Source organism: Phoca vitulina, unplaced genomic scaffold (genome assembly GCF_004348235.1).
Source record: "Phoca vitulina isolate PV1807 unplaced genomic scaffold, GSC_HSeal_1.0 scaffold8, whole genome shotgun sequence".
Classification (NCBI taxonomy): Eukaryota; Metazoa; Chordata; class Mammalia; order Carnivora; family Phocidae; genus Phoca; species Phoca vitulina.
The window spans coordinates 48,963,737-48,987,770 of NW_022589711.1; the positions used below are offsets into that span (position 1 = coordinate 48,963,737).

The following is a 24,034-nucleotide window of genomic DNA, read 5'->3' on the forward strand; positions in this document are numbered from 1 at the left end:
CAGAAAAACTCACCTCAAAAAAAAGAGCAAGAGTCAGTACTGACTGCCAGGGATCTAATCAATACAGACATTAGTAAGATGTCGGAACTAGAGTTCAGAATGACGATTATAAAGATACTAGCTGGGCTAGAAAAAAGCATAGAAGATACTAGAGAATCCCTTTCTGGAGAAATAAAAGAACTAAAATCTAACCAAGTTGAAATCAAAAAGGCTATGAATGAGGTGCAATCAAAACTGGAGACTCTAACTGCTAGGATAAATGAGGCAGAAGAGAGAATTAGTGATTTAGAGGACCAAATGATAAGGAATAAAGAAGCTCAGAAAAACAGATATAAACAACTACTGGATCACGAGGGGAGAATTCTAGAGATAAGTGATACCATAAAGCGAAACAACATTATAATAATTGGTATCCCAGAAGAAGAAGAAAGAGAAAGATGGGCAGAAGGTATATTGGAGCAAGTTATAGCAAAGAACTTCCCTATTTTGGGAAGGAAACAGGCATCAAAATCCAGGAGGCACAGAGAACCCCCCTCAAAATCAATAAAAATAGGTCAACACCCCGACATCTAATAGTAAAACTCACAAGTCTCAGAGACAAAGAGAAAATCCTGAAAGCAGCTCAGGACAAGAGGTCTGTAACCTACAATGGTAGAAACATTAGACTGGCAACAGACCTATCCAGAGACCTGGCAGGCCACAAAGGACTGGCATGATATATTCAGAGCACCAAATGAGAAAAATACACAGCCAAGAATACTATATCCAACTAGACTGTCATTGAAAATAGGAGGAGAGATAAAAAGCTTCCAGGACAAACAAAAACTAAAAGAATTTGCAAACACCAAACAAGCCATACAAGAATTATTGAAAGGGGTCCTCTAAGCAAAGAAAGAGCTTAAAAGTAACACAGACCAGAAAGGAACAGAGACAATATACAGTAACAGTCACCTTAAAAGTGATACAATGGCACTAAATTCGTATCTTTCAATAGTTAACCTGAATTAATGGGCTAAATGCCCCAATCAAAAGACAGAGGGTATCACATTGGATGAAAAAACAAGGCCCATCAATATGCTGTCTGCAAGAGACTAATTTTAGACCCAAAGACACTTCCAGGTTTAAAGTGAGGGGGTGGAAAACCATTTACCATGCTAATGGACATCAAAAGAAAGCTGGGGTGGCAATCCTTATATCAGACAAATTAGATTTTAAACCAAAGACTGTAATGAGATGAGGAAGGACACTACATCATACTTAAAGGGTCTATCTACAAGAAGATCTAACAATTTTAAATATCTATGTCCCTAACATGGGAGCAGCCAATTATATACGTCAATTAATAACAAAATCAAAGAAACACATCGACAACAATACAATAATAGTAGGGGACTTTAACAACCCCCTCACGGAAATGGACAGATGATCTAAGCAAAAGATCAACAGAGAAATAAAGGCTTTAAAGGACACACTGGACCAGATGGACTTCACAGATATATTCAGAACATTCCATCCCAAAGCAACAGAATACACATTCTTTAGTGCACATGGAACATTCTCCAGATTAGATCACATCCTGGGTCACAAATCAGGTCTCAACCAGTACCAAAAGACTGGGATCATTCCCTGCATATTTCTGGACCACAATGCTTTGAAAGTAGAACTCAATCACAAGAGGAAAGTTGGAAAGAACTCAAATACATGGAGATGGAGGCTAAAGAGCATCCTACTAAAGAATGAATGGGTCAACCAGGAAATTAAGGAATTAAAAAAATTCATGGAAACAAATGAAAATGAAAACACAACTGTTCAAAATCTTTGGGACACAGCAAAGGCAGTCCTAAGAGGAAAGTTTATAGCAATACAAGCTTTTCTCAAGAAACAAGAAAGGTCTCAAATATACAACCTAACCCTACACCTAAAGGAGCTGGAGAAAGAACAGCAAATAAAGCCTAAACCGAGCAGGAGAAGAGAAATAATAAAGATCAGAGCAGAAATCAATGAAATAGAAACCAAGAGAACAGTAAAACAGATCAACAAAACTAGGGAGCTGATATTTTGAAAGAATAAATAAGACTGATAAACCCCTGGCCTGACTTATCAAAAAGAGAGGAGAAAGGACCCAAATAAATAAAATCATGAATGAAAGAGGAGAGATCACAACCAACACCAAAGAAATACAAACAATTATAAGAACATATTATGAGCAACTATATGCCAGCAAATCAGATAATCTGGAAGAAATGGATGCATTCCTAGAGACCTATAAACTACCAAAACTGAACCAGGAAGAAATAGAAAACCTGAACCACTAAGGAAATTGAAGCAGTAATCAAAAACCTCCCAACAAACAAGAGCCCAGGGCCAGATGGCTTCCCAGGGGAATTCTACCAAACATTTAAAGAAGAATTAATACCTACTCTTCTGAAGCTGTTTCAAAGAATAGAATTGGAAGGAAAACTTCCAAACTCGTTTTATGAGGCCACCATTACCTTGATCCCAAAACCAGACAAAGACCCCATCAAAAAGGAGAACTACAGACCAATATCCCTGATGAACATGGATGCAAAAATTCTCACCAAAATACTAGCCAATAGGATCCAACAGTACATTAAAAGGATTATGCACCACGACCAAGTGGGATGTATTCCTGGGCTGCAAGGTTGGTTCAACATCCGCAAATCAATCAATGTGATACATTAATTAAAGAAAGAACAAGAACCATATGATCTTCTCAATAGATGCAGAAAAAGCATTTGACAAAGTACAGCATTCTTTCTTGATTAAAACTCTTCACAGTGTAGGGATAGAGGGTACATACCTCAATATCATAAAAGCTATCTATGAAAAACCCACAGTGAATATCATACTCAATGGGGAAAAACTGAGAGCTTTTCCCCTAAGGTCAGGAACACGGCAGGGGTGTCCACTATCACCACTGCTATTCAACATAATACTAGAAGTCCAAGCCTCAGCAATCAGACAACAGAAAGAAATAAAAGGCATCCGAATCGGTAAAGAAGAAGTCAAACTCTCACTTTTTGCAGATGATAGGATACTTTATGGGGAAAACCCAAAAGACTCCACCCCAAAACTGCTAGAACTCATACAGGAATTCAGTAAAGTGGCACGATATAAAATCAATGCACAGAAATCAGTTGCATTTCTATACACCAACAAGACAAAAGAAAGAGAAATTAAGGAGTCGATCCCATTTACAACTGCACCCAAAACCGTAAGATACCTAGGAATAAATCTAACCAAAGAGGCAAAGGATCTGTACTCAGAAAACTATAGAATACTCATGAAAGAAATTGAGGAAGACACAAAGAAATGGAAAAACGTTCCATGCTCATGGATTGGAAGAATATTGTGAAAATGTCTATGCTCCCTAGAGCAATCTACACATTTAATGCAATCTCTATCAAAATACCATCAACTTTTTTCAAAGAAATGGAAGAAATAATCCTAAAATTTGTATGGAACCAGAAAAGACCCCAAATAGAGGAATGTTGGAAAAGAAAAGCAAAGCTGGTGGCATCACAATTCCAGACTTCAAGCTATTACAAAGCTCTAATCATCAAGACAGTATGATACTGGCACAAAAACAGAAACACAGATCAATGAAACCGAAGAGAGAGCCCAGAAATGGACCCTCAACTCCACGGTCAACCACTCTTCGACAAAGCAGGAGAGAATGTCCAATGGAAAAAAGACAGTCCTCTTCAACAAATGGTGTTGGGAAAATTGGGCAGCCACATGCAGAAGAATGAAACTGGACCATTTCCTTACACCACACACAAAAACAGACTCAAAATGGATGAAAGACCTAAATATGAGACAGGAATCCATCAAAATCCTTGAGGAGAACACAGGCAGCAACCTCTTCAACCTCAGCCCCAGCAACTTCTTCCTAGAAACATCGCCAAAGGCAAGGGAAGCAAGGGCAAAAATGAACTACTGGGACTTCATCAAGATAAAAAGCTTTTGCATAGCAAAGGAAACAGTCAACAAAACCAAAAGACAACCGACAGAATGGGATAAGATATTTACACATGACGTATCAGATAAAGGGCTAGTATCCAAAATCTATAAAGAACTTAAACTCAACACCCAATGAACAACTAATCCAATCAAGAAATGGCAGAAGCCATGAACAGACATTTCTGCAAAGACATCCAAATGGCCAACAGACACATAAAAAAGTGCTCAACATCGCTCGGCATCAGGGAAATCCAAATCAAAACCTCAATGAGATACCACCTCACACCAGTCACAATGGCTAAAATTAACAAGTCAGGAAACGACAGATGTTGGTGAGGATGTGGAGTAAAGGGAACCCTCCTACACTCTTGATGGGAATGCAAGCTGGTTCAGGCACTCTGGAAAACAGTATGGAGGTTCCTCAAAAAGTTGAAAATTGAGCTACCCTATGACCCAGCAATTGCACTACTGGGTATTTACCCCAAAGATACAAATGTAGTGATCAGAAGGGGCACCTGCACCCCAATGTTTATAGCAGCAATGTCCACAATAGCCAAACTATGGAAAGAACCTAGATGTCCATCAACAGATGAATGGATAAAGAAGATGTGGTATGTATGTATACACACACACACACACACACACACACACACACACACACAGGAATATTATGCAGCCATCAAAAAACACGAAATCTTGCCATTTGCAACGACGTGGATGGAACTAGAGGTTACTATGCAAAGCGAAATAAGTCAATCAGAGAAAGACAAATATCATATGATCTCACTGATATGAAGGCAGACACTCAACTGACTGAGCCACCCAGGAGCCCCTATATTAGACTATTCTTATTCATAGGAAATGTATACTGAAGTTTTCATAGTTTAAGTGCTTGATGTCTGCAACTGATTTTCACATAGTTTACCAAAAATACACATACACAGAAAAAGCATGACAAAATGTTAGTAATTGCTGACTCTATGGATATTTGGAGGTTTGCTGTACTACATGGATGTACTATTCCCTTCATTTTACTGGAGTTGGAAGATTTTTATGATAAAGTTAGAAAAAAATATAATCACCTTTAGCCTATTATGTAATTACAGTATGGAAAAGAACACAATTCTCACTTCATTTGAACAGATACTACATGCAAGTACTACATATATTTTAGTAAATACGACAGTCTCTAGCCTCAAGGACTGATAGTCTAGTAGAGACCAAAATAACACAAAATACTATACATTTCACAGCATTTAATTACAGTAGGCATGAATACTATCAAGCAAAGGCAGAAAGTGCTATAATAGAGGCTCTGATAATCTGAGAGGTAAAGAAAGGCTTCTATCAAGAAGTGACCTCACAGTCATCCTTAATTCTCTTGTAGTGATCTCCATCTTACTCTCACAACCCATTTCCAATCTGTCCCAAATCTTTGTGTTCTACATTTAAAATATCCATAATTTAGCAACTTAGCACCCTCATTATCACCACTCTGGCTCACGCCTACATGCATCCTTAACTGGATCACTGAAACAGACTCTTAACAGGTCTCCTGCTTTTACTCTTACCACAGACTATTTTCAACAAAACAGCCTAAGTGATCCTTTTAAAGATTAAGTTAAATAATGTCACTCCTCCACTCCAAAACCCTGAAGAAGCTTTACATGATCTGCCTCTGCCTTACCCTTTGTCCTCATCTCCCACCACTCTTTCCCTTACTCACTATGCTCTAGCCATACTGGCCATCTTGCTATTTCTCATACATTCCAGTCTTATGCCTTACAGTCTTTGCACTGATTATTTCCCCAAATAGCTGCATCAACTTCCAACTCCCTGTACAAATATCATGCTCTCAATCAGGCCTATCATGAATACCCTATTAAAAATTGCAAAGTGTACTGCAAAGTACTTTGTAAAATTGCAAAGGAATCTGACATTCCTGATACCCTCACTCTGCTCTTTTTTTCCCTCCCATATCACTTACCACCTTCTAACATATTAGATAATTGATTAATTTATTGTTTATTACCTGCATTGCCACTAGATGTATGCTCCATGAGGACAGGGATCTTTGCACTTATTCAAGCACCTGGTTCAACGCGCGATACATAATAGGGGCTCAATGTCTGTTGAAGAACTGACATTTAAAATAAAATGCTAAAAATAAGCAGGAGTTGGCAAGAAAGAACTTCCTATGCCGAGGAATTATTATGTGGCAACCCTGAACTAAGAGGAACCAGTGGCCAAAGAATGAAAGAGTTTTTTTTGTTTGTTTGTTTGTTTTTAAAGATTTTATTTATTTGACAGAGAAAGACACAGTGAGAGAGGGAACACAAGCAGAGGGAGTGGGAGAGGGAGAGGCAGGCTTCCTGCTGAGCAGGGAGTCCGATGCTGGGCTTGATCCCAGGACCCTGGGATCATGACCTGAGCCGAAGGCAGACGCTTAATGACTAAGCCACCCAGGTGCCCCAAGAATGAAAGAGTTTTAGAAGATGAGTGGAAAAACAGGCAGTGGTCAAATAATTTAGGATTTCTGAGTCTCATTAGGGATGTCTCACCTCATTCTGAGAGGAATAGAAGCCAATGAAGGGTAATGAAATGATTTGCATTTTATAAAAATAATCTTGGAGGCAAAGTGGTCATAAACTCAAAAGGTACAAGTGTGAATGCAGATAGGCCAATTAAAGGGACCATTACAATAATCTAGGCAAAAATAGAGGGTGGTTTATACTACAGTGCCAAGAATAGAGATGCACTGAAATGCTGATTTCATGTGAAGTTTTGCAAATTGCAGTATGGATTACAAATATAAATGTGAAAAGCAAAATAAAAAGTTTTTGACAAATAATAAAGTAGGGTGACTTTACGACTTTGAAGCTGAAAAACATTCCAATAGGCACAAAGAGCATTAACCATAAATTGGTTATATATTAGATTTATTAGATTAAAGAAATATTGAAAAGATATCATTAGTAAAAGCATGCCTCAAAGTGGGAGAAAATGTACATTATACATATGTATTATACATATATCCAACAAAGGAATCGTATCCAGATAAGAGATCTACAAATTAGTAAGATGAAAGACAATCCAGGAAAAAAAAAAGGTAAGAAACTTAAATAGACACTTCACAAAAGATAGCAAAATGAACAATAAACATATGAAAAGGTATTACTATTAATCTTGTTAATGATAGGGAAAATGCAATACAATATGAAGTACCACTACACACCTACTGAAATAATTTATATTATTAATAAAAAGACTGACAATTAACAAGTGTTGGTAAATTTGTAAAGCAACTGAAACTTACACATACTGGTGGTTAATTATAAAAATCAGGCATAACCATTCTGCAAAACTGTTGTCATTATGTTCCAAAACTAAACATACGCGTATCATTTTCACAACTGGGTATGTAAACAACAGAAATGCATACACGGGTGCACCAAAAACTACGCACACAGTTCTGCTATAACATTTTGAAAAAGCAAATTTGTTCCAATGCAATTGATGTGTTAGGGAACAATACTAGCTAACACAAATTTCATGTTTGCTTATGTCCAATCTTGTCCACGAGAAACACTTGGTGAGAACAGAAAATTGCACCCAGATGAAACAAACCATATAGAAATACACAAAAAACACAAATTTCAGACCTTAGCTTATTGAATGTTAGGATTCATACTCACCCACACCTGTTGTGTTAACAACTCTACATCCAATTTCAGATAAATTCCTGGGCCAGCACTGCGCAATAACTCACAAGCTGCAACCCTGACACACACTCCCATAAGAAACAAGATTTTTTTTTTTAAAGTAAAATGCCGTATTTATTGTAGTACGTATGTACTCCTTAACCATTTAACATATATGAAACTGTGCTGCCATTTTTATTAAGATATATCTTTTTTTATGTATGTCACTCACCAAGTTTTGAGCTTTGATTCTCTAACTCCATTTTCTACATAAGCCCTGTAGTTTTTATTGCACAATTTTGCATTGTGTAGTGATTTTTAAGAATATATAGGTTGTGCTATGGCAAAACAGACTATAAAAGAATGTTCAAAGCAGCACTAACCTGAAACTGAAAACACAAATAGCCATCAATATACTACAGTATATTTATCTGTCATACAATGGAATATTATACAGCACAGAGAACAAAAAAACTTCCACTTGTGGATGAAATTCTCAAATTTAAGAAAAAAGAAGCTAGACATAGTACATACTGCCCGAATCTGTTGAATACAGTTTTAGGAGAGGCAAAACACATCTATGGTGTTAGAAATCAGGATGGTTCTTTGAGAAATAGGATACAGGTAGTGACTAGGAAAGGTACAAGGAAGATTTTGGGGGTACAGGTATATTTCTTTTTTAAAATGTGATATAATGTACATACCAGGAAATTCACCAAATTTTAAAACATACAACTCACTGGTTTTTAGTATACTCAGAGTTGTGCAACCATCATCACTATCTAATTCCAGAACCCATTAGCAGTCATTCCATTTTCTTTTTCTTGACCTGGTATATTCACAATGCAGTAATTCATCAAGCTATACATTTATGATTTGTGCACTTTTATGTATATATACTACCCAGTACTTCAATAATTCAAGTCAATGTTTAGAGGACTTCAGATTAAACCTGGTGGACTAAATATATGCTTTTAGCTCTGCTATCTCCTAAAATTCTACTTAAATTAAAGCAGATGGATTATTTTAAAGCACTAAATCATAAGTCAAAGAGAAGGGAAAAGAATTTATCTTCCCTACCCAGTCCAATGATTTCCTTCCCCTGAAGATGAACTCAGAAGCGCTGAAACGTGGAGCATGGAGATAGCAGGGATAACTGAAAATGAGTACATTACTGAAAGCAGACTAAGTGTGTAAAACAATACTTTTTTTTCTTTTTATAGTCATATTATACCTCCTGGTATGTAATCATTTAATAACATATAAAGGATATATAACCTGTACTTTTATGCCTGCTATTTTATATCGCATTAAGTGGCTGTACCATAATGTGTTTATCCAATTTCCTTTTTTATAAAATTTTTTAAAGTAATCTCTACACCCAATGTGGGGCTTGAACTCATGACCTCAAGATCAAGAGTTGGATGCTCTACTAACTGAGCCAGCCAGACACCCCTATCCAGTTTCTTACTGATAATCATTTAGATTGCCTCCTTGTTGATTTTTATTAATATTACAAATAATACTGCAACGAACATGCATATATATATAACTATATATTAAAAATTTTTTGTGATTAGATCTCTAACATATGCTAGATCAAAGGATATGAGTATATACTGTTGTCTTTCAGAAAGGTTGCACCACTGTACCTCCTACCAACAGTATGAGTTTCTGTTTCCTCATATTTAATTAATCTTTGACAATCAAATTAGTTAAAAATACTCCCATTATCGATGTGATATGCATGCTTTTAAAGTGAGGTTGAGCATCTCTTCAAAGGCTTATTTGGTCCATTGGTATTTCTTTTTCTCTAAACTGCCCACTCACATCCTTTGGTCACTTTTCTATAGAATGTTGATGTTTTCCTTACTGATCTGTAAAGAGGTTTTTTGAATTGAGAAGGGGGGGGGATTAGTCCTTTTCATAAATGTAACAAATTCCCCCCCAGGATATCATTTCTCAAATGTTTAATGTATCTTTTCAAGATACAGAAGTTCTATAATCAAACTTCAAACAATCAAACTTTGTGATGTTCACAAGAAATTCCACAAAGTCAGCATTCTTTTTTTTTTTTTTAAATTAAGTGGCACCATACACAGGGCTTGAACTCATGACCATGAGATCGAGACCTGAGCTGAGATCAAGAGTTGGACACTTAACTACTGAGCTACTCAGGTGCCCCCAAACTAAGCATTCTCAACACTTTCTTTTAATTTTTCTGGATTTTGTTTGTCGTCATGCTTAGAAAAGCTTTTCCTGGGCACCTGGGTGGCTCAGTCAGCTAAGCGACTGCCTTCGGCTCAGGTCGTGATCCTGGAGTCCTGGGATCGAGTCCCACATCGGGCTCCCTGTTGGGTGGGGAGCCTGCTTCTCCCTCCGGCCCTCCCCGCTCTCATCCTCTCTCTCTCTCTCCAATAAATAAATAAAATCTTAAAAAAAAAAAGAAAAGAAAAGAAAAGCTTTTCCTATCCAAAAATCATTAAAATGGTCATTTTATGGTTTCACTTAAAAAACAATACAAAACAAAAAAAACCTTTGACTCTTTGGTCTGCTTGCAATGTATTATCAAAAATAGAACTGCCATAGACTGAATGTTTGTGTCCCCACAAAATTCACATGTTGAAATGCTAAACTCCAATGTGATGGTATTAGGAGGTGGGGGCCTTTGGAAGGTGATTAGGCCATGAGGGAGGCAGCTTTGTGAATGGAATTAGTGTCCTTGTAAGAGACCCTGGTGAGCTCCCTCACCCCTTCCTCAATGTGAGGACATTGAGAAAAGGGCCAACTATGAACCAGGAAATGGGCTTTCATTGGACAGCGAATCTACCTGTGACTTGATCTTGGACTGCCCAGCTTCCACAACTGTGAGAAATAAATTTGTGTTGTTTATAGGCTACCCAATCTGTGATACTCTGTTATAGCAGCCCAAAAGGACTAAAACAGGATACTGCATCCTTTTCTGTTGGAATTTCTCATTAAATCAGGCAATTTCTCCTACTCTTGCATCTTGCTTCCTGTCAAATATTCTTCCTTACCATTTCTAAAATTCACTCTTATTTTAGGATAGATTTGTTTCCATAAAAATGACATGTGCTCATTATTTTTAATAAAGTAACAAAGTACTAAAAAGAAAAAAGTCCCCATCACCTAGAAACAATCACTAATATTATGCAAACATTATTCCAAACAACGTACTAGGTAGGTACATGTTCAAAGTAGAAGACAGACATACCAAACACAAAAAAGTTCTAAGAAAATGGGATACTATCATGTCACTGTAAAAATAAATGGCATTAATTTTCATTTTACTACATAGAAGAAATAAAGTTACAAGGGCACAAATTAACTGACAAATGAGAATCTGGCAAGTTATACCAGTTACCAACTATAAGAACAACAAAAAAAGGACAAGAAAGAAAAGTGAACAAATGTTTTACAAGACAAAGATTTTCACTTTGAATAAGAGAAGCATGCCTTGGAAATTGCTCAATCTCAAATACTTTTTTGCAAAAAAACCCTCTTTATAATAACCCTATAAAAGCGAACATGAAGTAAAAGAGACAGTAAGATTGTGTTGCATGCAACTTCGTCACAAAAACATTACCTTACTATCTATCTATTTATTTATTTTAAGGAGTGGGACAGAGAGAGAGAAGGAGGGGAGGGACAGAGGCAGAGGGAGAGAGAATCTTAAGCAGGCTCCACACCCAGTGCAGAGTCCAACTAGGGGCTGGATTTCATAACCCTGAGATCATGACCTGAACTGAAATCAAGAGTCAGACCCTTAACAAACTGAGCCACCCAGGCGCCCACATTACCTTACTTTTTTATCCAAGAATTAGTGCACAAGTGCAATAATAACCTAAATTTTGTACGAGATAAAATATTTTCATGATTCGCATATTATTTTTCAAGTTATAATCAAATAAAAACTTCCTCTGCATTTGTTTTAATTTGGGTCAGTGGATTCTCCTCAACTACAAAACTATTTCTTTAAAAAGATTTTATTTATTTATTTGACAGAGAGAAAGACAGCGAGAGAGGGAATATAAGCAGGCGGAGAGGGAGAAGCAGGCTTCCTGCCGAGCAGGGAGCCCGATGTGGGGTTTGATCCCAGGACCCTGGGATAATGACCTGAGCTGAAGGCAGATGCTTAACAACTGAGCCACCCAGGCGCCCCTACAAAACTATTAAATAAGGTGAATTAAATGATCTCTCTTTTCAGTCCTAAACATTATGTGTCCAAGAATCTAAAGAGATCAAGTCAAGGTCACTTGGCCAAGTTTTCTGTCCAAATTAAGCATAAATAAATGGGGAACAGGGGAATATACTTTCCTTCTCTTACAGTACTCTCAAAAAAAATAGAAATGAAATCTCTAAACATTCCAGGGTTTTTTTGTTTTGTTTTTTTTAAGTCCTTATGACTCTCATCCATCAGTGTGTTTCAAAACTACTTACATTTTCAGACTAGCATCTATCAGGGTATTCTGTCCTCTCTGCAAAACAGTACTTCTTTTTAACTGAACTTAGCTTGCACTCAAATTTGACATACACAGATCTTTCCCTTTTTAAAAAAATCTAGGACTTGACGGACACATCTTCATGATCCCGTTACTAAGTCCATCCATGAATGGGTATAAATTTCAAGCATACTAGAGCATTTTCCATGAGCCAAGCCCTCAGCAACATTTTAATCATATTTCCTTCTCATCCATTTTCCTAACTAATAATACCTGCCATTTATGGTCTGAAAATTCTTATTCTCCTATTCTCCTGTTAACATGTCCATAATACACCCTTTAGGAGATACAGAAACCAGCACTGCAGAGAGTATTTCTAAGTACCAGTGCCTCATTTTATAAAAGTTGAAATTTTCCAATACTGTTTTTTTTTTTTCCTTAAGATTTTATTTTTAAGTAATCTCTACACCCAACGTGGGGCTCCAACTCACAACCCTGAGATCAAAAGTTGCACGTTCCACTGACTGAGCCAGTCAGGCACCCCTGAAATTTTCCAATACTTTTGATGGAATTCAATGCATTGTTTATCTTTCTGACTGAAATCTATATGGAAATTAACTTCCAGCTTGCAGTATTATCCACTTATTTACCTTAATGAACATTTACTTTTACTGGTTACATTGAGCCAGTCATTAACTGAACAATCTCCTATAAAAATAGGCAAACCAACTATAAGAACTCTATGCTTTATATTCATAGTTGAACATAATAAATCAGACAATAGAAAAAAATAGTAAGTAATTAAGTAAGAAACTCAATTCTCTTAAAACTTAACATGTTTCCTCAAAGCAAAATTTTTAACCTAGGACAATAAATGTGAAATAAAAATTGTATTACTGGTTAATATTTAAAAAATCTATTTGGAATCAATCATAAGTGCAAATGATATATCAACAAAAGGGAATGAAAACTTAATGATCCAAGAGTGATTAAAAAAGTAAAAATAAAAAAATAAAGACACAAAGCCAATACAACACTAGAATCTCTCTCTAATCAAAGAAAAACATGTAAGTGCAGACCAGGATTAGTAAAGAGAACTGGGAACTGGGTGTTAAGAGGTCTGAAATCCAAGGGTAGACTTGCCCAAACTAGCTAAATAAGCTGGGTCAAGTCATTCATTTTCTTTTGGATCTCAGTTTCCGAATCCTTAAAATGAAAAAGAGGGATCAGATGTGCTCCCTGCTCTAAAATTTTACAGTTCTATGTGACATAACATAAAAAAGAAAACTTAGAAACTGTCTACTTCATTACCAAAGGGTTGTCTGGTTGCCGCCCACCGCTACTTTTGCCTGATTTATTACTCGCCAAACAGAGGCTGATTCAATTTTCCAGGCACTTCTCTAGTACAAACTAGAAGGGACTAGAATCAAATTCAGTCAGACAACCACATTCAAATGACTAATGTTTCTCAGACAGAAGTCTCATTACAAAATGCTTCATATATCTCTGTTCTAACTCCACCAGCAACGGTCTGTCACAACAAAAAAAAGAACATTACTAAAATAGTTTTTAAAACTTAAAAGAAATACAGTTTTAACTACAGAAAAATGCAGAAACCAATGCTAACCTTAAGATTTACTAATCAGTCTTTAGTGAGTTTTATTAATTCAATCTTCAAGTCAAATAAACAGAGAATCTTTGGGGTAAATGTAGCAACTAATCTGCCCAGGATGACAAAACTATATTCTATTTCTCAAAAAAAAAAACAGAGCAAAACCACCTTTTCAAAATACGATTTCACTGAGGTCTCTCACACAAAGTATTTTTTTAATAGTCTAAAGCAAGTATTTCAGACCTCAAACCAATTATAACATATTAAGAAAGGGGCACCAGAGATTCTGAGCTTTTCTCTTCAAAAATATTTGTAATCCAATGATATTTCCAGATAATATCCATTTTAATAAAGTGAAAAAACTTAGCAGCCCCAATAAATTGATTACTGAAAAATAGCTTCAGGAAAAATTTTATCTTACCTCCACATTAGGGCTAAGGCTGCTTGGCAGTGTTTCTGAAGTCACAGTAGTGCTTGGAAGGCTGGAAATTTCCCAAGTATTTACAGGCTGTATTGGTTCAGACTGCTTTGAATGATCTATACATTTTGGATTATCCAGTAAGGTCACTTCATAAAATTCTTGAATATCTAGAAGTGAAGAAAAGAAAAAACAAAATCAGAAGTATTTAGATTTTCTAATTAAACTATGCATTGCTAAACAACATAACTCAAAAGCAAAATTTTAGTCTTGATTAGTAAAATAAGCCCAATCTTATAATGTAATTAAACAGTGAATATTTTCTCACTTTATTATGTTGCAATCACATCAGAACTTGCAGGGCATAGTGTAAAAGTCATAGGCTTTTTACCCTTCAAAGTCAGTGCTGAGTTCAAATCTCTATTCCATCACAAATTAGCTGCCTGTTTAGAGAAGTTACTTAACCTCTGATAACTTGCCTCTTTTATCATGTGTAATTGTTACAAGGACTGAGTATAATACATATAAAGTGCACAATGGCACATAATAGGCTCCTAACCGACAGCAGCTAATATCGTTACTATGAGTTTTGAAGACATGAGTCATTACTGATATTTTATCTTTATACCACCAGTATCTCAATATAAACCCCTTCGCATAGTTTTAACTGTCCTTCTAACCAAAGTAAAGCAAACAAAAAAGTTAAATAGTAAATTAAATATTGTACATTATTTTAGAAACAATCAACTAAACATGACAAAACTCTTTAAAAATCCATGAATTTACTTAAAGTAGCACAGGATAATTTAAAAGATCAAGTTACTTCGCTATCAGCTGGAATTATATAAACTTAGCATATTAACACTGATTGATTCTTCATGCCATTCAGAAAGCTCTGAGTGATAGTTATATAATGCTTAAGTTCACCATTATTAGTTCTTTATTCACCTAGTGGTATATTTTGAGTTGATTTTTTAAAGGGGAGAAATTATTATTTTAACAGCAAAGGTGGGGCATTATCCTGTACAGAATCATGCACAATTGCAAATAACATTTAGACAGAATAACTTTTACTTATTTCTATGATGAAAAGATTAATATTTCCTTTAAAAAACAATGTCAGAAGACAGTAGAGACAAAATAACTCCCTTTTAATAACCAGTAGAATTGCAGAACTTTCTAAGAGCTCATAAAAACTAAGATCAGCACAGTGAAGATAGTATTAAGGTGTTAAGAATATTACTAGAGAAAATTGTATGTGGAAGTATTTTATAAACCATGAGTTACTATATAAAACTTTTCACGTAACCATCATGAAAAACAATAAACTCAAATTCAGAGCATCAGCTACAAAGTGTTCTTACCAAAAATTGCTTAACCTGAACCTAAATCAAGCCTTCAGAACCAACTTGTAGTTCACAGGAAATACAGAGGCTAGAGAAACAAGTTAAATGACACCAAAAAAGCAAGGGAAAAAAAACAGATCCATAAGGCGACATTCCACAAGACAACTGGCCAGTTTCTTTAGCAAGTCAATGTCATGAAAAGTAAGAGAAATTATTTGAAAGGATTTTTTTAAAATACAGGAAACGAAAAAGACATAGCAATCAACTGCAATATCTGAGGCTTGACCGGTGGGGAGGGGTAGGGGAATATAAAAGACATTGTGATAATTAGGGAAATTTAAATATGGACTATTTTCTGAAAATACTACAGATTTTTTTTTTTTATAGAAGATATACATATGAGAGTATGTATACATCTCTGTGGTAGGACATATATTCCTATATATGTAAGAAACATATTTTGTATATGTAAAGAATATATATTTATAGATCTATAGAGAGGGAGATATCTTCTACAAGAAAATAAAGATGTCAGAGCTCCTAGTGTAATTATGCCCCCAAAAGCACTAAATGAGTGTTGAGTAATTGGATGATTACCAATCTCAAGGTAAATAGCCCACATCACTACATAAAAACTTCATTATATTTTCCATTATTGTAAGACAAGTTTGAAATCTTAACCTTCTGTGACCTTTTATTCCACACTTAACAGAAATAGTGCTGTATTACCCTTCAATAACATCTCTAACAAATATCCAGGTCAGTGCTGTCCAATAGAACTTTCTACAATGATGAAAACGTTCTATAGCTGCACTCTCCAATATGGTAGCCACTAGCTACATATGGCTATTAAGCACTTAAAATGTGACTAGTGTAAATGAGGAACTGATTTTATAATTTTATTTATGTTTAATTACTGTAAATAGCCACAAACAGCTAGTAGTTATCATACAGGACAACAGAGATCTAGACTAGTATAATCTGGAGTAACGTTTTACTATCTAGGAAGATCAAGGAATAAAGCGCTCCCTATGTGAATTTTCCAAAAGTTCACTCACATCCTGCTGTCAACTGAAATGCCTCATCTCTTAAAAAAGTCCTTTCTAATTTGTTGTATCTGAGCTCTTATGGACTGGAGAATATGCATATTATTTTAACTATATCAGGCTTAAAATAAGCTGAGTAAACACCCATTAGATTGGCTATTATCAACAAAACAGAAAATAACAGGTATTAATGAGGATGTAGAGAAATTAAACCCTTGTCCATCACTCGTAGGAATAGAAAATGATGCAGCCATTGTGGAAAACAGTACAGGGGCATCTCAAAATATTAAAACATAGAATCACCATTTGATCCAGCATTAGATTCTGGGTATATGCCCAAAAGAAGTGAAAGCAGGGACTCAAAACAGATATCTGCACATCAATGATCACAGCAGCATTATTCACAGTATCCAAAAGGTGAAAACAACCCAAACGTTCATCCACAGATGAATAGTTAAAAAACAAAATGCAGTATATACCAACAATGTAATATTACTCAACTTTTAAAAGGAATAAAATTCTGATACATTCTACAAAATGGATGGATGGATTTTGAAGATATTATGCTAAGTGGAATAAGCCAGCCACAAAAACACAAGTATTGTATAATTCCACTTATATGAGGTACCTAGAATAGTTAAATTCAAAAAGACAGAAAGAACAGTTGTTACTGGGGTAAGGAAAGAATGGGGTAAGGAGGGACTGGGGTAAGGAGGAAATGGGAGTTATTTTTTAATGGGTACAGGGTTTCAGTTTGGGATGATGAAAAGGTTCAGGAGATAGAGTGAGTAGTGATGGTCACAAAATAATGTGAATGTATTTAATGCCCCGGAACTGTACACTTAAAAAATGGTAAATTTTGTTACATATATTTTATCACAATAAAAAAAAAGCTGAGTAAGAATCTAAAGGAGCTTAAATGAGTAAAGTGCACAGAATTTAATATGTAGGTATTATAGTATCTATTTTAGCTATTTAGATATCTTTTGTTTCTTACTGAGGTCAGGATAACTGTCATTGCCAAACTGTTACCAGATTATTATCTATCCCCAACTTAAAAAGAGATTTGTTACCACCCCTGGCTAACTAAAACCATATGCAAAAGTACTGAAATAGTTAACACATGTACAGCGTGGTGCCATTTCTGATATGACAATCTGTCACAGTTATTATCACTTTTCTTTAAAATATACAAATATACACATCCACACCTTTAATTTTGACCCATATCCCATCTTGATCCACCACACTTCTTCATCTTTAGGGTATCTCAGGACTATAAAGATGAGCAACATAGTAACACTTCTTCAGAGATTATTTCTCCATCACAATTTTAGTTGTATCAGTAAAGATTTTTCAAAGGTGCACCTAATCAAAAAGGGCACTCTGGAAAAATGACCCAGACTGAGCTTTTCTTATGACTCCAAAGTACTTATATTTTATATTTCCCATGCTATCAGCAGTCACTGTTCTTTATCATCTACATTTTATATGTCAGAAGATAATTATATCACTGATCATAACTATAAAGATTTAGCAAAGAAAAAAGTTAGATTATTACTGGGACAAGAGAAGTATTTCTACAACAACATTCTAAGATTCAAAACATTACTTTCTACTTTTTCTTTAGGTTTTTCTAAACTGGGGAGTATAATATTGAGTTCCATAAGCTAACTAGCTAAAGTACAACAGAAGTTATTACTATAAACAGAAGTCACTACTATAAACAGAAGTCAAATGTAAGACAAAAACAAATTCTAGTATAATCCCAATCTCTCCTAGTTCTTGAAAATCTGTTTAAAATGCTGGTCTGAAATTCCAAGTTATTCTCAAAAGACCAGCTTCATGAAAAGAATTAAACTAATGAGTTTACTCTGAACACTTAAGACATTCAATCAATGAATAATAATGGAGTGAATACATTTTGGAAGAGGAATAAAAGAATTAAAAAATGAGATGTGATATAACAATGTCTTTGAGAGATGGAGAAAATTGAGGAAAAAAATATATTAACACTGAAAAACCAAATAACACCATTTAAAAACAGTTAAAAAAGTAGATTTCTATAAAAACTTGATGGCTATATTTTAAGGTGCTACAGAACCTTACACACACATTTATTTTAAATTTCTATTACTTACACATGTATTACAATTTTTTTAAAAGATTTTATTTATTTATTTGACAGAGAGAGACACAGCGAGAGAGGGAAAACAAGCAGGGGGAGTGTGAGAGGGAGAAGCAGGCTTCCTGCTGAGCAGGGAGCCCGATGCGGGGCTCGATCCCAGGACCCTGGGATCATGACTTGAGCGGAAGGCAGACGCTTAACGACTGAGCCACCCAGGAGCCCCCATGTATTACAATTTTTGAAAATTAACCAGCTCTTTGATAGACAATGAAAAATTATTTTTCAATTCTGGTTTACATAAGTCATTTTATATGTTTCCGTGCCAATTATATCCAACGTCAATAATAAGGGCTACTCATAACTGTACCAAAATATATAGACTATGAAAAAATGTAACCACAGCAAAATAATATTTCAATACAGAAACAGCCAAATTTAGTATCACATGTGAAATGACAGAGTCCTGGGACGCCTGGGTGGCTTAGTCTGCCTTGGGCTCAGGTCATGATCCCAGGATACTGGGATGGAGAACCACACTGGGCTCCTTGCTCAGCAGGGAGCCTGCTTCTCCCTCTGCCTGCCCCTCCCCCTGCTTGTGCCATCTCTCTCTCTCTCTCTGACAAATCTTTAAAAAAATGACAGAGTCCTTCAATAAACCTATGTAAACATTTCACTTGAGTCAACTCTAATCTTAAATCTTTAATATGAAAATGTACAGAAAGTGGGATAATACAGAAGTAGTCAAAATGACTGCCACTTAAGACAAGAATAATTCCATACTCATCTGAAAATCCATATAGCTCACCCAGATATACACCACATATAATTAAAATGACTGATTACATTTTTATTTACTACCCTGAAAAAACTTATTTCCTTTTTAAAATAATGATACACTAAAGCAAGAATACGAGAAAATGCAAGAATACTAAAACACGTATTAGAGAAAACTACCCTTTAGTTGATTCACAATTGGAAACATTAATTTTGTTGAGCCTACTGGATCAGTCTTAACACAGTCTATTCCTATTTACCATTTATAGTTTGGCAAGTGCTTTCTCTGTTTTGAACTAAACTGGGTTCCCACAAGTACAATTCCTGAACAAAGATCTAAATTATAAAACCTACAATACTTACAATATATAAAATCAGAAATATAGAAACAATGGAACAAGAGAAATTTTCTATAGAATTGAAAATTCTAAATTAAACTTGGACACACAATTAGTCCAATGGAACAGAGAAGACTCGTTCCTACTACCAAAAAATATGTATTTCAGGGAAATCTCAAGATCACATATTTCAGACCTCTCCAAATTTAAATAAAATTTTAAGTAAACCATTTTCATTTTATTTATCTTTGTTATTTTCTTGCAGAATTCAAAGTTTGCAAACACTAGGAATAAAGGAAGTACAGAATTCCAGAAATACCCTCGAAGGAGGTTGAGGAAAGTTTTCTAGCTTTTAGTTACCACTTTTATCATCCTAAACAGTAAAACTCACAAACATTTCTTAAACTAAAGAAATAAGGACCAGAGTAGGAAGTCTAAATAGTCAAGAATCTGTAATAATTTAACACAGTATAGACAACATCTCTAATCTATGAGAAAACCACCTTATTTCATGGGAAAATATTAAGAAAAGACCTTAACAGAACAATTTTATACTTCTAAAAAAAAAGGCGGAAAAAAAGTGGTGGGAGGGGCAAATGACATGAACAAATAATTCACAAAAGAAATTTAAATGACATAAGAAAATTCTTATATAGTTGAAAATTCTTGTATCGTTGGTTGTTTAATCAAATAAATATACAAGAAAACATCAAAATGTCTAAAAGTACATTCCACACATCAGAATAGAAAATATTAAAAAGGACGATACCTATATTGTTTAAGGTGTAATGAATTAGTCATTATTCCACATACTGCCTAAAAAATTAAATTGAATATAACCTGAGGGTAATTTAAAAAATTACATCAAAAACCTTTTAAAATGCAAATCCCCTTTTACCAAGCAAATCATTTCTAGGAATCTATCCAAAGGATAGAATAAACAATGTAGAACAAAGAGGCATATACAAATGCAATGTTTTTTAAAATTCAGAAAAATTATATACCTAAGTGCTCCTAGGAAATCATTAATAAAACTACACATCTGTAAAATGTAAATACAGTCATTTAAGATGGTACAAATCTACTGATATGGAAAGATATCCAATGATAAATTTTGAGATAAAAATAGTTAATATGATATGCACACTATATACACTTAGGAAAATTTAACTTCAGCACCTCCCTTCACCAAAAAAGGCAATTCTACCTATCAGTCCACCCAATAAATCAACATCACAAATAAAAAATGAGAAGGGAGAAAACTGTTCCCTCAGGTAGTCTCCACTTTCATGTGCCTCTAATAATGGGAGCATTTCTATAGACCTCACTGCACTGAGTCTGATTCTAGAATTATGTGCTTTTAGTACAAGAGATCACATAAACACAAGCCAACTACTATGTCCGTTGCCCAACTGAAGAAACAATGATTTCTTTCCACTAGAGAAAAAACAACTATATTGTAGTTAATGAAAGACAGTGTTAAATTCTAGAAGGATCTTCAAGGGTAATTTTAATCTGATACGATTTTTCACTTTACACACTGATTTTAAGTATCAATTCCTATGTAGGAAACAATTCTATTATGTTTCACTTGTGTAGGGGGTTTGTTTTACAAAAGGAAAGTGTGTATAAATACATAAATAATAACATTCTAGAAGGATAGATTCATCCTATGGAAGAAGTAGGTTACCTTTGGTGTGAGAATTTTCTTGATTATAATTATTTTATATAAAGTACATTTAACTGATCTTAAATTCTTTACATGGAACATGCATTATTTTTTATAATAAATTCTGTTTTGGAGTTAGAAAGAAGGCAACTGGAAAGCTGAAAAACACTGAAATATAACCCAGCCATTTCAGAGGGAAAAAATTTTATCAGTTAATTGACTAAAAGCAAGTACAATGTTTTCATAAACTAAAATATACAATAGTCAAGTCTACTCAAAAATAGATACTCTGCTTTCTTCTAAACTTATGTACATTTAAAAAGCCATTTTGATCCCCAAAAAGAGTATCATATAAAATTTTAAAGTATGTATTACAATGTGTGTTTTGCACCCTAGAAACAAGAAAAATGTCAAGCCAATGTCCAAAAATACGTTATTTCCACATTTGAAATACTATTTGACTAACAGTCATAGGGTATTTTCACACACATACTTCTTAAAACAAGGTATCAACAGAAACCAGACCTTCTCAGAGAGATGGCTGATTCCAAGGCTGGGGCAAGATATGTACAAGATAAACCTGAATATCTTGTTATGCCAAAAAGTGAGAAAGTACTCAAAGTGATAAGGCATGTCATAAGGACAGAAGAGCAAGCTGGAGAGAGTTCTGACCAAATGAATCTGAAACAATCTGAGCACCGAAATCATTAAAGTTAGCAATAAATTATCAACGATTAAAAGAAAAACGATACAGACATATACATAGATAAATGGGGAAGGAGAGCTCTTACAGTAAAATGCCAGGTATTAATTGGAGAACATAAAAGACTGCTATTTTTTACAAAACTGTCATTTTTCAATTGTCATTTTCAACACAGTAAAAACTGGTCATCAATGGATGCTAAGGCTAGGGGGAAATTTTGCTAAAGAGCAGGGCATGCGCAAGGTATTAAAGTGTCTCCCCCACATACTGCTTACAAGATGCAAGAAAAAAGTACTAACTATAGAGAAATCAAGCACCTTAACTGGGTGATCAAAATTAACAATGCCGATCAAGAGCAGAAGACATCTTGTACTTCTGAATGTACAGAACCCTAGAGATACATAACCTGAATCTAATCACAAACAAACATCAGACAAACCTAAAATTAGAAACATTATATAAAAAAAATAGCAGTGGGGAACTGTATTCTTCAAAAATGTCAATGTTATAAAAGACCAACAAGGGCTGTGGAAATGTGCCCAGACCACAGAGACATGACAAATAAATGAAATACCTGGTCTTAGACTGGACAGTGTACTGAAAAAAATAATTAGAAAAGAAAAAATTTAGTAGGAAAAATTTGACCTCACACAGATGAAATAAACTAGAAGAATTATTTACAGATGCTTTTACCACTCTGTTGATTACAAGGTTCCAAAGAGAATTCAACCAGATTCAACATAAAGCACTACTTCAGAGCAGAGCAGTAGTAAGCAAAACTATTAGGAAATAAGTAACAATCCAGGTTCAATCAAAACCACTAACTGAAAAGTTAATAAAATTTTCCTCCAATTCTATAAACTTTTAGCCAATAGAATGATCCATATACTGTCATAAACGTTTTCCTTTCTAAAACCTAGCCTGCAAAGTCACACACACGAAGTTAGCAACAAACTAAAATATGACTGGAACCAATAAATAACAACAACAACAACAAAAATCTAAGAAATTTTGACATTTTACTATTACAGCTAGAAGTTTGCAAACCTTGATTACTAAATAAATACTTTTCAAAATGTGTAAATTCCATAATTACAAGCATCATTCCATCATAAATATTCTCCTTCAAAGTAAAAATTTAAAAAAAAATGCTATTGACCCTACAGATCAACATCTATGTTAAACACACTTGTTAGTGTTCTTTACCACATTAAAATATTCAACTTATGATAAAGAACATAAATCCTAATAACTAAACATGAGGAGAAGCTCTGGATTCAGATTAGTTGAGTTCAATTTCTGGCTCCACAATTTAGTATCTGAGGGTCCTTGCACAAGGCACATGTAATCTCTCAGTGCCTCAGTTTTCTAATCTATAAAATGGTATAGGTGAATATACACTTCATAGGACTATGATGACTAAATGAGACACTTGTATTACACACAAAAAGTGCTTTTTAAATACACTTTTTACATACACTTGAAAAAGTCAAAATCTCACATCCATTAGGATGGCTATTATTAAAAAAACTTAAAATAACAAGTGTTGGCAAAAGTATGGAGAAACTGGGACCTTTGTGCACTGTTGGTGGGACTATAAAATGATGCAACTGCTATGGGAGGCAGTATAGCAGTTCCTCAAAAAATTAAAAATATAGGGGTGCCTGGGTGCCTTCGGCTCGGGTCATGATCCCAGGGTTCTGGGATTCAGCCCCACGTCAGGCTCTCTGCTCAGCGGGAAGCCTGCTTCTCCCTCTCCCACTCCCCTTGCTTGTGTTCCCTCTCGCTGTGTCTCTCTCTGTCAAATAAATATACTTGATCTTAGCCAAAAGGCCGAGAAGCAATCTGTCAA

The 24,034-nt window shown here is 34.9% G+C and overlaps 1 protein-coding gene across 18 annotated transcripts in view; it reads right to left on the reverse strand.

Moving 5' to 3' along the window:
• Window positions 1–24,034, reverse strand: part of DLG1 (discs large MAGUK scaffold protein 1) — a 254,142-nt gene that overhangs the window by 222,922 nt on the left and 7,186 nt on the right. For all 18 annotated transcript variants that reach the window (XM_032406834.1, XM_032406833.1, XM_032406835.1 and 15 more), the window contains exon 4: window positions 14,182–14,348. In XM_032406834.1, the coding sequence (XP_032262725.1) occupies window positions 14,182–14,348 (167 nt within the window). The remainder of the gene's footprint in view (window positions 1–14,181; window positions 14,349–24,034) is intronic.